The sequence below is a fragment of the Myxocyprinus asiaticus genome, chromosome 3 (assembly GCF_019703515.2).
Source record: "Myxocyprinus asiaticus isolate MX2 ecotype Aquarium Trade chromosome 3, UBuf_Myxa_2, whole genome shotgun sequence".
Taxonomy (NCBI): Eukaryota; Metazoa; Chordata; class Actinopteri; order Cypriniformes; family Catostomidae; genus Myxocyprinus; species Myxocyprinus asiaticus.
The window spans coordinates 47568680-47585247 of NC_059346.1; the positions used below are offsets into that span (position 1 = coordinate 47568680).

Below are 16568 nucleotides of genomic sequence, written 5' to 3' on the forward strand. Positions count from 1 at the left end.
TAGCACACTACACGTACAGGACCGGTATCGCACTACACGTACAGGAGCAATATCGCACTACACGTACAGGAGCAGTAGCGCACTACACGTACAGGAGCAGTAGCGCACTACACGTACAGGAGCAGTAGCGCACTACACGTACAGGAGCGGTAGCACACTACACGTACAGGACCGGTATCGCACTACACGTACAGGAGCAATATCGCACTACACGTACAGGAGCAGTAGCGCACTACACGTACAGGAGCAGTAGCGCACTACACGTACAGGAGCAGTAGCACACAAAACGTACAGGAGCAGTAGCACACAAAACGTACAGGAGCAGTAGCACACTACACGTACAGGAACAATAGCACACAACACGTACAGGACCAGTAGCACACTACACGTACAGGAGCAATAGCTCACTACACGTACAGGAGCAATACCACACTACACAATAGCACACTACACGTACAGGAGCAATACCACACTACACGTACAGGAGCAGTAGCACACTACACGTACAGGAGCAGTAGCACACTACACGTACAGGACCAATAGCACACAACACGTACAGGACCAGTAGCACACTACACGTACAGGAGCAATAGCTCACTACACGTACAGGAGCAATACCACACTACACAATAGCACACTACACGTACAGGAGCAATACCACACTACACGTACAGGAGCAGTAGCACACTACACAATAGCACACTACACGTACAGGACCAGCAGCACACTACACTTACAGGAGCAGTAGCACACTACACGTACAGCACCAGCAGCACACTACACGTACAGGACCAGCAGCACACTACACGTACAGGACCGGTATCGCACTACACGTACAGGAGCAATATCACACTACACGTACAGGAGCAGTAGCACACTACACGTACAGGAGCAGTAGCACACTAAACGTACAGGAGCAGTAGCACACTACACGTACAGGACCAATACCACACTACACGTACAGGAGCAATAGCACACAACACGTACAGGAGCAATAGCTCACTACACGTACAGGACCAGTAGCACACTACACGTACAGGACCAGAAGCACACTACACAATAGCACACTACACGTACAGGAGCAGTAGCACACTACACAATAGCACACTACACGTACAGGAGCAATAGCACACTTCACATACAGGACCAGTAGCACACTACACGTACAGGAGCAATACCACACTACACGTACAGGAGCAGTAGCACACTACACAATAGCACACTACACGTACAGGAGCAGTAGCACACTTCACGTACAGGACCAGTAGCACACTACACGTACAGGAGCAATAGTACACTACACGTACAGGTCCAGTACCACACTACACGTACAGGACCAGTAGCACACTACACGTACAGGAGCAATAGCACACTACACATATAGCACTGTAGAATATAGCACAATAGAAGAATATTTCAGCTCCTTACAATGCAAATGAATGGTGACCAGAACATTTGATGCTCAAAAAAGCACATAAAGGCAGCATAAAAGTAATCCATAAGACTTCAGTTGTTAAACCCATGTCTTCTGAAACAATATGATAAGTGTGTGAGAAAGTCCTTTTTTTTTTTACTATAAATTCTGCTCCCTGTCCAGTAGATGGCGATATGCACAAATAATGTAAATCGCCAAAAACAAAAGAAGAAGAATCTGAAACTGAAAGTGGAGATTTATAGTAAAAAAAAAAAAAAAAAAAGGACTTTAATCATTTAAAATTTATCTCACACACCTATCATATTGCTTCAGAAGATATGGATTAAACCACTGGAGTCATATGGATTACTTCTATGTGGCCTTTATTTGCTTTTTGGAGCTTGAAATGTCTGGTCACCATTCACTTGCATTGTAAGGAGCTGAAATATTCTTCTTAAAATCTTCATTTGTGTTCTGAAGAAGAAAGAACGTCATACACATCTGGGATAGCATGAGGGTGAGTAAAAGATGAATTTTCATTTTTTGGGTGAATTATTCCTTTAAGTTTAACGGGTTATATAATTGTACAAATATTTACTTAGGTGTTTGAACTATTTTTTTTTTTTTTTTTTTTCTTAAATACTTTATAGATTATGGCTTGATCTTTTTGACACCATATTTATTGGGAGAGACATCAGCAATGTCTTTTGACCCATGTTTTAAATGGAGGTAAGTTTCTCATACAGTCTTTCACAATATTATTATGTTGACCTTATCAAGCTTAGTATTTTAAGTCTATTATGATAAATTACAGTGATCAGTTTTTACAGATTTTTTAAATTGGTACAACCAATTTGACTGTAAATAATGCATAATATTTGCAATTATATTTCCTTCTTAAGATGCAGCACGGTTTCAATTATTAGCCATAATAAAATGCAAAAATCTGCCGAAGACTGTATGACGATCCTGCTTTATTATGATACGATACAATCAAAGTAACGAAAGACTCTGTGGCAACAGTCATAGCCTAGAGAAACACGCAAACAATTAAAAGTCATTTCTGCCACAATTTGACCGTAAATATTTAGCAGTATTATTAGTGTCGCATTATTGGATGATAAATGGCAAACTCTGCGTTTTAAATATGCCGGAAGAATATATGCAAATATAACACACCCGTGGAAAGGGCGTCGCTACTGCAGTATCTGCGGGAGCTCAGTGCTTAAACATAACTTGAAAACTATCATGCCTGACTACTGCTGCTGATATTTTAAAACGAGGATTTTCCCAACAGGTAATTAGTATTTCTATAAATTAAGTAGCGAATGCATTCTAATTGATGCTGTGTGTTGTTGTTTTTTAAATAGAGAACCATTAAATAGTTTCCTGCTGCATGGGCATCATTCAGTGCATCTGATGCAGCTTTTAATTATTGACTTGTCTCACAGCATCACTCAAAGCAACCATAATTTGCCATAATTAATTCAGGTATCTAACTTGAGTTGTACTTTTTTTTCTTATTGAGTTGACATTGTCAATGCATGTTGTTGTTTATTTATTTTTATTTCATTTATTTAACAAAGAAACTGACATGATCTGCTATGCTATATGATAATTGTGTTGTATGTCTTTAAAAGCATAAGGTTATATTTACTTCTGTAAATACTGTTGATTATTAAAGTCAAAGTCAGTTTTATTGGCACTTCTTACAGATGAATTGCATTGCGTAACAGAACAATGGAGAAAAACAAAATATGGTTCCCTCAAGAAACAACAGTGCAGACATTTGACACACAATTAGTGATAATTTACCACAGGATACGTGCGATTTCAACAGACAATTAATAAGATGATTATGGTGGAACTATGGATATGGATGGTTAAGTTTGGATATTACAATTGTTTTAACCAATAGTAATGCAATAGAAAGTCACCAACTGGGTAACTTTGGCCATTTTTATTGCCACATTCGAATTGCATCAAATTGTACACGGCTAAACAATTGAGAACAGGTAAGGAAAATTGTGGGGTGTTTTTGGCCATTGCTTCATTCTTCAGTTATTGAGAAAGACTTATACGTTTTCCATGGGGGGGGGATGTTCATCTAAGGACATAATGAGACTTTATACATACCTGCAGAGCAAGCGATTGGGGACGCATCAGAAACAATTTGGGGATGTAGAGAGAGTGCTCGGCGGACAGGAACTGCCATTGTTCTTTCAAATGCATACTGATGATAATGGAGTTAGGAAGTGTCAGAATTATAGATTCACCCTCTTCCTCTAGGTTGCCCTTATTCTCAACATGAGAAACTGTTTGGGTAAACTTTGGAAGTTCATGGTAGTTTTTTTAATTCTCCAACAGCACCATGGTGTACCATCCTGAATTTGAGAAGGAAGGTATGGAGGGTTGAAAAGATGGATTTGGTGCCTGTGCCTCAGAATCTTTATGGTGGCTTCTATACAGGTGACCCCTACCTTATCCTCAATACCATCAAGCAAAACTCTGGGAATGTACAATACGACCTTCATTTCTGGATAGGTGAGACCGGTGTTGTTGTGTGTTTAGTTAAAATGGAAGCTGTCTCCTGTGAATGCTGCATAAATAAAATGTGTAAATGGCATGAATCATCATAGAAAACATTTAAATTAAAAATATTGGTATCAAATGGTATCTCCAGGTGATGCATGCACAATGGATGAGAGTGGGGCAGCCACCATCTTTACCACCCAAATGGATGATTTCATTGGAGGCAAACCTATTCAGTACAGAGAAGTCCAGGGATATGAGTCAAAAACCTTTGTAGGTTACTTCAAATCAGGTCTTAAATACATGGTGGGTAGAGTTGTTACATTTGCTGCACGTAAAATTCATTTGATAAATAGATTACATATGCTATTTCTTTTAACAACCTGCATTTTTATTTCTTTAGCGAGGTGGAGTTGCCTCTGGGTTCAAGCATGTAGCTTCTAATAATGAAGATGTAAAGCGCATTCTCCATGTGAGTGGCAGATGTGTAGTCTGAGTCATTGAGGTACCAGTGAGCTGGGACAGCTTCAACCAGGGTGATTGCTTCATCCTGGACCTGGGAAAGGTGAAACGTAAAATAGGAGTGAATTAATCTTTTGCATTTTATCATATGATATCGCTTGAGAATGCAAATAAAAATTAAAAATGTTTTCATGGTTCGTGCATACCTCAGGAGATATACCAGTGGTGTAGATCCAAGTGTAACCAGTTTGAGAGGCTGAAAGCCACCAGCGTTTCCAAAGATATTCGTGATAATGAGCGTTGTGGGAGAGCAACACTTCTTGTGAGGAAGGATGCGAGAATGAGAAGATTCTAATCGTGAATACAATACGAGGCAGTTTAATTCACTAATTTGTTATAGACTAGTGCTTTATTAAATATAATTATTATTAATTATTACTCAAAATTCTGAATGTGAGTGCTTTACTATATTTTGTCAGATTCTTGATCCAAAGCCTGATCTTCCTAATGCACAGTCTGAAGACACTAAGACTGATGCATCCAACAGGAAGTCAGAGAAATTGTACAAGGTACAGTGATCTACATGCTGGCTTAGCCAAGGAAGTATCTTGAAAACTGTACTTAATATGATGGCCATTATCATTCAGGCATCAAATGCCAGTGGTAGCATGTCTGTCACTTTAGTGGCTGAAGAGAACCCATTTTCCCAAAGTGCACTCCAGTCCACTGACTGCTTCATCTTGGATCATGGTTCCAGTGGCATGATATTTGTCTGGAAAGGTCAGTGAAGCAGTTCAATTCATTCAAAATGTGCAGCTTCTGTAGAAGCTGGGACATGCCTCAGTCTAAACCTTGACCCTTTTTTCCTTGAACAGGTAAAGAGGCTAATAAAGAGGAGCAAAGTGTGGGTATGAAAGCTGCCGAGGTCATCATAAGTAAGATGGGCTACCCAAAATGCACAGAGGTCCAGATTATCCCTGAGAATGGAGAGACTCCACTTTTCAAACAGTTTTTCCAATTTTGGCCAACCAGACAAAGGGTATGGGACAAGCTTGCGTGTCTAACATAATCGCCAAAATCAAGAAAGTGCCATTTGATGCATTATCTCTGCACAAATCAGATGCAATGGCTGCTCAACATGGGATGGTTGATGATGGTAAAGGAGAGAAAAAGGTAAATGTGACATCTGCTGTCAAAGTACTCACAGATTGAAATTAGCTGATTACAACAATTGAGTTGTTGACAGTGAATTTAATGGACAATTTGTCTTCTGTTGTTGTTTTGGAAAGATATGGCGCATTGAGGGATCATACAAGGTTCCTTCTGACCCATCCACTCATGGGCAGTTATATGGAGGAGACAGTTACATCATTCTGTACAGCTACAGGCATGGAGGATGTCAGGGAAAGATCATTTATATATGGTAAGGGGACACTCCTTCTGCTGGAATCCATTCCTTTATGAATGCTGAACCTGGAAAATAAACATACAGAATGCCTGAGGATTTGATCCTAAGATAAGGGCATTGTCTGTTCATGTTACACAAGAACAAGTAACAGAATCTGATGATCTCTGAGCAGTATCTTGTAACCTCAACAGGGTTGGCTTCTGTTATTAAATAAGATGAGTTATTCATGTCCATAGGCAGGGGAAGGACTCCAGTCAAGATGAGAAGGGAACCTCTACCATCCTGGCGGCACAGCTTGATGCAGAGTTTGTTGGGGCTGCAGTGCAGGTGATAAGATGATTGGCTTGGTGTATCAGTGACTTAATGGGTCAGTTCAAAAACTAGTGAGCTGCCTCCGTAGGCAGCATTTTAAGGCATCGCAGGCATGCTACCAACCTGAAGGCTGCCTTCCAAGATGACCTGAAATACCACCTTGAATCTGAGCATGTTTGTCCACATAGATTCGAGTAATTCAAGGCAAAGAACGCCCTCACCTCATGAGTCTCTTTGGAGGCCAACCAATGGTGGTGCACAAGGGTGGGACCTCAAGAGATTGTGGCCAATCCCAGGCTTCAGAACTCTGCCTTTTTCAAGTGTGTGCCAACCCTGCTGGGCATACAGGAGCTGTTGAGGTGAGTGGAATTAGCAAAAATGAAAATACTTTGTCAAATTTTAGCTGTGGCGTTGCACAATGTACAGTTTCATTTTTGTCACGTTTTTAAATTGTAAATATAAGCAAAAATGGTTCCTCTAGGAAAATGGGCATTTGTTTTGTTCACGCTGTCTGAAACAGGTTGATCCTGTGATCTCCAGCCTCAACAATGCCTTCGTTTTAGTGACTCCCTCAGGCTCTAAGATGTGGCTGGGTCAGGGTACCAGTAATGCAGACTGGAGCCCAAAAGCTTGGCAGCATTTTAGGATTGGAACTTTCAGCGATATCAGAAGGGGCAGAGGGAGGTGTGTGTACAAGTTTTGCTTAATAGATGGTAGACAAGTTTTCCAAATTATTTACCCTTGACATTTGAAGATATGAACCCAATGGTTCTTTGCCAAGACTTTTGGAGTGCTCTTGGAGGAAAGGCTGATTATTGCACATCTGAAAGGTTTAAGAACAAAATGGACACATCCCCCAAGGCTCTTTGCATGCTCTAACAGAACAGGAACATTGCTCATGAGTTTACTTGTCACCATGTTCGAGTGATATGTTGAATGGTGTAAAATTAATTGACCATAATCACTGAAATGCATGCAGTTCCATCCTGTATATTTCACAGGTTTTGTTTGTGCTTTATAATCTGTTGATCCAGATTTAGGAGATGCCAAGGGAGATCACCCAGGAGGACTTGGCTCCAGATGATGGAATGATATTGGACACCTGGGATCAGTCAACCACTTGCGCAATTAAACGAACACAGAAAACTAAACGTAATGATCTGCCATGGTTAAAGGCAATTTTTCTCTCAAAGGTCTTTGTTTGGATTGGAAATGAGGCAAACGAGGAAGGACAAGTTCTGACTTCAGGTGAGGAGGAACTTATTTTCAATGGCAACATTGTGCAGCTGTTTTCATTAGTTATCCATTTATATTCTTCATTGTTTTCTCTCTTCAGCTGCTAAATATATTGTAACAGATCCTGCCAATAGGGATAAGTAAACACCCATTGTTACAGTGAAGCAGGGCTTTGAACCTCCCACCTTCACTGGCTTGATCCTAGGTTGGGAGCAAGATTTCTGGAGTTCTGACCCATTGCAACAAGCCATGGCTGGTTTTATGTCTGTGTAAACACATCAACCTGTCAGTAAAATTTCTCACTGTCACCCAAAATACTCAGAATGACTGTAGTTTATTAATGTGCATGCAAGAACAAATAACTCCTACACATGAACACTCTGAACATGTCTTTATATACATTTTTTGAATATTTAGCATCACTGTTTATAAAGGTCTGATTGACCTGTACAATTATTGAAGGTTAAGAAAAACTCATGACTCTTTCTGTGTTTGTTTACTGTCCTCATCACTGTCATCACAATATTCCTCATCAATGTCCTGAAAGATGTCAGAGAGTAGGAAACTCTCCTGCTGGTCAACCTTCAGCTCATCCTCAAAGTCCTCACAATCTTTCACCAGCCCTGGCAAGATTTTCTCATACAGGTAGTCAACAATGTCTGGGAGAAATTACATAAAGAATGCAAATTTTAGCTTAATATTCATCATGACTTGATTTAAAAGGTAATTCAGACTCCAGATATTACATGCACAACTATATCTGAAGGGTTCTTTTGCTAATAATAAATTCATGATACAAGTATATTCTTACAGTACACAATGGATATCCAAACAAAACAGTGTTGAATTGATAAAATTCAGTAAAAAAAAAAAAAAAAGAAAAAAAAAAACTAACCTCCAAAACACTTGTTTTGCCAATTTGGCACATAACCAATTTTAAGCTGGTGCCATTTTAATTGCACAGTTGCTGGAGGCACATCCCTATGAGACAGAGGACAAAAACGTGACGCCAAGCTTATTTACACGGCCACCATCATATCTGAATAAACAGACACATCATTCAGGTTAGTTACTGCAACCGCTGTAATTGCGCTCAGATGCCCATTACACCTACTTAACTCCTTAGAGGATATTCTTTATTTTGGATCAAGTGACCTCACCAATGTATTCTCCAGAGATTTTTAGGAATGTTTGCCGTATTCAACAAATACACATCGCTTCAATAACACCAAGGTTTTAATTCATCTGGGTTTTTAAATGGCTTGATTTTCATTTTATTTACATATGTAAAAAGACAAACTGAATGTGACTCATGCCAAGCTGGACAGAAAAGATAAAGGCATGTGATGTTTGCATCATACAACAGTTAGACTAAGAACTAAAAGTGAGAGGTAGTTCTAAAGCAACCACAACAAATATTTCTATTTGATTAATGAAGTGAAGTGATAGTATTCTGTTGTCATCAACAAGGCCACTCATGAATCCTTTCTGGCATTATGAGTGGAACCTCAAGAGTTGTAATTATGACAAAGCGAACACAGCATTAGCAAATCACTACAGAAAATATGCACATTATAAACTAAATATTTTCTAGTTTATCTGCTCCTGATCATTTTCATCTGCCTCATTCAAATTTTTAACATCCAAAAGTTGTCTGGAAACTAAAGAGTTAGTTATATAATGTGAGATGAAATCACATTGTTGGTGCTGCAAATAATCCTCACCCAAATAATGCAGAGAGATCATCCCAGTTGACATCTGTAACATCCTCTATTTGCATTTCATACAGCCTGTGAGTTGAAAAAGACCATTTAAAAGTAGCTGCCAGCTAAAGGAAAACAAGTCAAGATAATACAATCTAACCAAACCTGAAAATACAAGATCTCTTACACTTTAATAAGCCGGATTTTGCCCTCCATAGATTTCCTCCGGTCGAATACTGCCCCTGACGACATCCGCGCAGCTGCGATGGACAGCCTAAAAGGTGAAGAAAATTCATGCACATTGTTTGTCATCCATTAAGAGGAACAGCAGCCCCTTTAGCAGACAACCAAAGATTTCAGATAGTTCATCCAAAACACAAGTGAGTGGAAAAGTTCAGTCAAATTTGTGCTAATATTTAAAATAATAATAATTATAGTTCTCTTTCTCACCATTTCATTCTGCACTTGGCCCAACATCGAGTCTTAACCTTCAAAGCAATATCAAAATAGGGCAGTTTCCTGTAGAGCATTTCTCTACTGACTCTGGTTGGTGTTCTTTTATCAGTGGCCTCAGATTTCAGTTTTGTTACAATATAGTTTCGCACAGCCCTCAAAAGTCTCTGCACCTCCTTCTGTGACCATGGCCCTGTTTTTTCATCTGTGTGAGAAAGGATTGATGACACAAAATGACCTACTGTCGGTCATGCAACAAAGAAAATATACGTTGTTGGAAATTATGAAAAGAGGGTTGTTAAATTAAACTTACTGCTACTGGTCTGAGAAAAACGTTTCTCGACAGCGAATGGGCTACGACCAGTCAACTCTGAAATCTTTTGCCAGTTACTGCCATGTATTGTATGAAATTTGAGCAATGCCTTGACTTCCTCTTCTGTAAACCTTTGGGGAAAAGGAATATAAAGCATTACGCTTTTTATAATTTTAAGTAAAATTCATACCAGAGCAGATCACTTTTCTCTAAGCAAATGTGTGACCAGTCCTCTACATTGCGAGTAAACCACTTGCATATGCAAATAAATAATAAATTGCCATTGGCTAGTAAACATACAGATTTCACTCGATGGTGATTGAGTTGTGTAGTGATATAATTTGTGTGTGTCAATATTAGATTCAATTGCCACTTTCAAAACAAGAACTAGATTAGAAGTAAATAAATCCCCTTGGATAACTGATGATATTGGCATTGTTAGGGATAAAGTGTAGGAAGACAGAAAGTGCTTGGAAATCAACTAAACTTTGTTCACTTTGAGCACATGAAGGATCTTTTAGTGCTGTACAATACGGTTAAAGCTGCTAGAACTGCTTATTTTTCAGAACTAATAACTGCCAGGTTAAAACGCTAGGTTTTTATTCAATACAATTAATAATCTGATCAACTGTGCCTAGTGCTGCATTTTGTCCAATAGATTGTAACAGATTTTTATATTTTTTGTTAATAAAGTCTCAAACATAAGGGCATAAATTATTGCTCCACCACCATGTGTGGAAAAATCGGTTTGTAGGGAGAGTTTGTTGGATTCTTCCACTCCTATTTCAGAGCAGGATCTTTACAAAATTGTACAACATTTGAAACCATCTAGTTGTCGTACAGATGTTGATCCTTTAAGACTTTAAGGAAGTTATTGTGACTTTAGGCCCTTCTTTGTTGTCTATAGTAAATAGCTCGCTTGTGTCAGGATGTGTCCCAGAGTTAAAGACTGCGATAGTTCAACCACTTTTGAAGAAGCCTTCATTAGACCCTTTGGTCGCAAATTACTATAGACCAATCTCAAAATTACCTTTCACCTCAAAAATGGTAAAGAAAGCAGTAGTGAAACAATTGTTGGAAGTAATGAAGAATAACAATATATTTGAAAAATTTCAGTCAGGTTTTAGAGAATCACAGTGCAGAAACTGCCCTTCTTAGGGTGACCAATGATTTATTGACGGCGGAAGATGCTGGAGACTCTATTTTAGTGTTGCTTGATTTAACTACAGCGTTTGTTTCCTATTTGTCAAATAGGAAATTTGTAGAGTCTGGAGATGAGATGTCCTCTTCAACTATAAATTGTGGTGTTCAAGGATCCCTGTTAGGGCCAGTTTTGTTTTCTCTATATACGTTACACCTCTAGGTTCTGTGATTCGAAAACATAACATTAATATTCATTGCTAGGCAGAAGACCTACTGTTATATTTGTCGTTGAATCCCAACGATCGATCTAATTTAAATGTTCTTCAGGAGTGTATAATAGATATAAATCATTGGATGGCATGTAATTTTCTGCAGTTAAATTCAGATAAAACAGAGGTTGTCATAGCCGGTCATGGTTTTAAAAAGAATCAGATCGAGTCAGCACTTAATCAAGTGGTCCCAAACATTCAGCAGGTGGTGAAAAATGTGGACGTCTATTTTGACACAAATGAAAATTTTGAATGTCAGGAATTTAGTTCAGTCTTAAGTAGTTAAGGAACATTTCCATGGTGAGACAATTTTTAAGTTTTAAGTATACAGAGAAGTCTATTCATGCTTTTATTTAGTCTCGCCTAGATTACTGTAATGCCCCATTTTCAACTTTAAATAAACACACTTTAGCATGGCCACAATCAGTGCAAAATGCTGCAGCTAAACTTTGACACGAACTAGGCTTTTAATCATATTACTCCAGTTTTAGCTTCTTTGCATTGGTTACCAATTCGTTTTAGGGTTGATTTTAAGATTTTATTAAATTACATACAAGGCATTACATGGGTTGGCGCCTGATTATTCAGCAGAATTTTAAGACCTTATGAAACAATTAGACCTCTTAGATCTTCTTGTCATGATCTGTTGGCTGTTCCAAGATCCAGATGCAAAACAAAAGGTGATAGAGTGTCTGCAGTGAAGGCTCCACGACTATGGAACAGCCTGCCCTGTGACAGTAGATCTGCTGAATCAGTGTCTGTTTTTAAGTCTCGTTTAAAAACTAATTTTTAATATACTTTACTACTTTACAAAGTTACAATCAGCTTTACTGGGTGTGTTTTGATTTTATGTTTTGTGAAGCACATCATGCTATATTGCTAAAAGGTGCTATATAAAGTTATTATTAGTGGTGAAGAAGAACTTTATCACAGAGGTCCTTTCACTGCATGCTGTCTCATGAGCACACAACACAGCTCTGAAGGAAATGTACCTTATTTGGCTGCAGTGGGTCCGCAGCTGACGTAGATCGAGGTGTCACCATCACTTTGGTTAAGCTGTGATATGCCATAGTTACATTTACATTGCATTTGAACGCGTCAACTCTGATTTTGCTTAAACTTTTCCACGGATTATTTTCACAACATGACACGTTTTACAGCACAGCTACAGACCAGTTTACGCACCTGTTGGATGGTAAAAAAAAATAAAAATAAAAAAAATAAATAATGTTTGAGCGTTGAAAAAAAAAAAAAAAACGAGCTTGTAGATTTGAATTTGAGAACTTGTAAAATAAATAAATATTTGTCAGTACATATGAGTAAAGTTTGCTTGGACTAATTCTGTGTAATGTGTGTCGAAACATGAGATCCACGCACTCCATTTTCATTGAATAATGTCGCTTTTAATATCCTTTTTGTTATTTACAGTCAGTTGTTGATAAAGTAAACGTGAATTCCAATCACACATTGGGCCTCATTCATGAAAATTTCGTAAATACACGAAAGAATTGGAAGTAATTTCTGTGTAAAATGGAGCTTCCCAAAAATGTTCTGCTGAATTTACAAATGCTTCGTGTTCCCCAGATTTGTAAGTACAACTTGTGTATGTTAGTGAATTCCAAACATTCGTAAATAGAGCGCACACGCACATTCATTCACAATTATAATCCATGCCCATGAAACGCCTTATAAAGAATGAGACTCGCTAGTAAATGAGAACAGGAAGCTCTTAACATATATGCAAACAGTAATAAAAAAAAAAGCATCATTGGAAAAACGTTTCGTAATTCCAAGACTGTAGAATGATCTACTTCCCTTGCGAAAGGAACAATCTTCAAAGTAATTGAATGACTGAAGGTCTTTGACCGAAACGCTGTAAGATATTACAGATTTAAAAGCTAAACGACAGCGTGCAGACTTTTTTCCTGTTGTACTGTTTACGCACCTGCCCGCCATGTGTTCAAGTAAGGTTTACAACTGACCATACGTCAACTGAACATGATTTACCGATGCCTATATTAACTTATGAAATCTAAGTGCTTATATTAAATAAAAAATGTCCATCCAGTCATGTTAAACGGCATTATTTTTGTTTTGTTTTTTCTCAAGAAAACCCATATCATGAACTTCTGCTGGAAATAAGCAGTTGTGAAAAAAAATATACTTAGAAATAATAAATGCAAGCAGCAAAGAAACGTTTCTAAATAAAAGCTTTTCTTTTTTTTATTACTTGTTTTAAAGTTAATTTCACTCATTTTATTAATAATTTTTTCATTACTTATTTAATTTTACTTCTGTAGTCATGGCAGTTTGTCTGAAAGAACAACACGTTCGGATGTCTTGCACACGATTTACACGTGGTCGGAAGCAGGTGTACATTTTGTTCGTACCGACTAAAGTTTTGAAAATATGAAAATTTTCATGAATCCAAAAATTGGTGTCAGGCCGGCTTTACAGTCTGTGTATCATTCATTCATTTCATATTCAATTAGAAATTCAAAATCAGAAAAACAAAAAACTACTTATTTCATTATTCGTTTACAAAACCATTATTAACAAACAAATAATGACTTTTTCGTAATTTCGATTTAATGCTCAAGTTAAAAATAGGACATTGGAAAAATAGCCACAGGATACTGTGCGTTTTGTTTATTAGATTTCACTAATATATGGCTTGAATATTTGATTGGCACATGTGGGTGTGTCTGAAACGCCCCTTTCTTCTGATTGGTCAACCTGCACTGTTATCTTCTCAATGCTGTGACAAATTAAAAGTTCTCTGCTGTTTAATTGTTCAGATGAATTCATCTCAGTTAATATTAAATTCTTTACCATTTATTCTCAAACGCGCCACGTTTATTGTAGCCGAGGGACTTTAGACAGACTTTTAGCTCCTACTCTGGAGTAGGTACTTCTACCCCACAAGAGGGACTGTGGGAGGTGCTGCAGCCTGTGATTTGTTTTGTGAGTGCGAATGCAAGAGGGGAAAACCTACCTTGGGTGTCCCATTCCTCTTAAGAGTTCTCATCTAGAAAGTTACCAGATGGTAAAGAAGAATGGATTATAGGTGGGAAAGGGGCTATACATATCAATGTAAACTACATTTACAATTCAATTTTTTATCATCAGCTGCATTACGCTTGCATGTCGTCAAAAGCCCGGCGAGTAAAAACAAAAATGTACTAGCCAATGGCAATTTTTTCTCCAACGTGTCCATAGTGTGTGTGATGACACAAAAATGATACTTTTCTTACCTTCCCATATAATTCCCTTCATCAAAAACTTTCCTCCCACGGATAAAAACCTCACGGCATGTTCTGGGAATTCCTTCCGCTGTTTGAGATTTAAAAAGATGAACTTAGGCATTTTCAAAACCATTTTAACTACTAAGCCACAAAAATACAGCACACATTTTAGAATAGAGCCTCTTTTAGAGTTCAATATGGACTTGCATGTCTCATCAGGTCAAAAAATTTTAAGCAGAAAGCTTAAAATGGTGCAAAATTACCTTAGAGCTTTCCAGTTCAGAATGAGAAACCAATGGAAAAATAATTATGACAAAAAAAAAAAAAAAAAAAAAAAAAATGTAGATTCGAGGGAAGTGAAAGCAATGTGATGAAACTCACCAATCCTTTCGAAAAACCTGTGGTTCCTCTTCAGTGTCGATATTGCCTGTTTCTCCTCTGGAAACCGCTTTGTGTGAAAGAGCCTGCTAGCATTTTGCACTCCTGTGAGAGCCAAAAAATCCTGAACGTTCTGCCTTAACCTATTATTTTCAGCACTGGAGAATCTTCCATGTCTCAAGGCGATGCCTGTGGACAAAAGAGTTACAATACACACACATAATCTGTTATTTTATGTCGCATGCCAGGACATCAAACACAAATTGCAAGAGTACATGTTAAGCTGGCTCTACACTAGCTGATTTTTCCAATGATTTTCAGGTGTTGGCTTCATTAACAATCACCGGCCAGGCAGAGGGAGACAGAGCGCCCATTAGCACCTCTCTGCAGCAGGTTAACCACTTGACCATCAGGACTCCCTGCTGAACATTTGCTACTACCACCAAGATCTGCACCCGTTTACAGTTTTGGTACATTTTAAAATATAACCTTATGAAAAGCAAAGCAAATCGAAGCATGAAGAAAATGCAACATTGTAACAATTTTAGCCCGTTTCGGAACAATCAAGCAAGCTACAGGTCTGAAAATGCCCCAGATCTCTCATGTTGTTTTGTCAGAGAGAGATAGTTGTGGCGAGTGGTTGTGCATCACCCCTCCACCGTTTTTAACCGGCAAGTGTGTCATACCTCTGACTGAAGAGAGTGAGATCTCAGCAAAACAGTCTGCATGTGTGACACCCTCGGCCAAAATGAGTTGTTCTGAGTCTGCTAGTGTAGAGCCAGCTTTATGTGTTGACATCAGCTTACCTTCCTTTTTGAATACCCTGTACCTGGGCAGGTCATACAGGATTATTTTGTTGAGTTCAAATTGAGTTTTAGACTCTATGTCAGGAATAAATTCTTTCAGTTCCTCTAAAATATTTCGATCAGTTTCCTTTGTTGGTTCTTCATTTTTTTTCTTTTTCTTGTGCTTTCTAGTACCAATTTGTATGGCAGGGTTCATGAGGTCTGTAGCCTCTTGTAAGTCAGTTTCCTTATCCATACATGGGACGTGCCCCTGTTCACTGGTCCCAGCAGACTGCTCTTCAACCATGTCATCACAGTTTGTATGTGCAACCTTTGCTTTCTTTCTCTTTCTCTTTGCATGCTTTTCCTCAGTAGTTCCCTGCCGCTCTTTTAATTCTGCTGTGGGAGCATTCATGTCCTCTACTGTATGCAGTCCTGTTTGTCCATTACACATCAGTGAAGTTTCCTCCTCCCCTCTTTCATTCAATTTCCTTTTTTTATGTTTACCAGTAAATGTCTGGTGACACTTATCCTCTGTTTCCTTGTTCTTCTTTTCTTTCTTTTTCTTTTTAACGTGTTGCTTTACAGACTCAGTCTGGTCTGGAGATTCTCTCTTCTTCGCCTTCTTCCTCGCCTTTTCTGCATTAACAGTGTCCATTGTGTTTTTACAAGCATCTGTCTCCATTATATCAAACGTATGTTTACATTCTGTTTAAAACAAAATGATGACAGTTCAAACTTACATTTGACGTCATACAGGCACGTCAGATGGATTTCTTTACCACAGAAAGAAAGAAAGTGAGAATATCTGGTAAAATATACAACAAACTGTTCTGTACCTTGACCATTCCAGTTTGGTGGACTGTTCAACACGAGGTTACTTCCTTCTCTACTTCCCTACCACCGATTAAAAGC

General features: G+C 38.4%; 1 protein-coding gene, 1 long non-coding RNA gene and 1 pseudogene across 5 annotated transcripts; 1 reads left to right on the top strand and 2 right to left on the bottom strand.

The window, feature by feature from the left end:
- Window positions 1-3660: 3660 nt before the first annotated feature.
- On the bottom strand, window positions 3661-4750 carry LOC127425739 (uncharacterized). The gene is made up of 4 exons (XR_007894663.1): window positions 4615-4750; window positions 4330-4502; window positions 3895-4013; window positions 3661-3798 (listed from the first exon to the last, which is right to left on the bottom strand). It is a non-coding gene; the product is annotated as an uncharacterized LOC127425739 (long non-coding RNA).
- On the top strand, window positions 3786-7637 carry LOC127425728 (gelsolin-like; annotated as a pseudogene).
- Window positions 7638-7681: 44 nt separating this feature from the next.
- Window positions 7682-16568, bottom strand: ttf1.6 (transcription termination factor 1, tandem duplicate 6). Of its 4 annotated transcripts, none has more exons than XM_051671976.1 (10): window positions 16493-16568; window positions 15675-16361; window positions 14872-15057; window positions 14500-14578; window positions 9834-9964; window positions 9518-9758; window positions 9255-9341; window positions 9089-9154; window positions 8260-8345; window positions 7682-8023 (listed from the first exon to the last, which is right to left on the bottom strand). In XM_051671976.1, exons 2-10 carry the CDS (start codon window positions 16336-16338, stop codon window positions 7839-7841), a joined length of 1725 nt encoding a protein of 574 aa, XP_051527936.1. In that variant the 5' UTR covers window positions 16339-16361; window positions 16493-16568; the 3' UTR covers window positions 7682-7838. The 4 variants fall into 4 exon arrangements, with proteins under 4 accessions (XP_051527936.1, XP_051527948.1, XP_051527940.1 ...); XM_051671988.1 differs by having other exon boundaries at window positions 15675-16292; window positions 16397-16527; XM_051671980.1 differs by having other exon boundaries at window positions 9518-9725; window positions 15675-16508.

Coding starts and splice junctions, on each gene's coding strand:
- ttf1.6 (XM_051671976.1), bottom strand. CDS start 16,338: ATGGAGACAGATGCTTGTAAAAACACAATGGACACTGTTAATGCAGAA. Junction 9,965..14,499: donor GAAGGGAATTATATGGGAAG/GTAAGAAAAGTA, acceptor TTTTCCCCAAAG/GTTTACAGAAGAGGAAGTCA. Junction 9,155..9,254: donor AAAATCCGGCTTATTAAAGT/GTAAGAGATCTT, acceptor TTCAACTCACAG/GCTGTATGAAATGCAAATAG.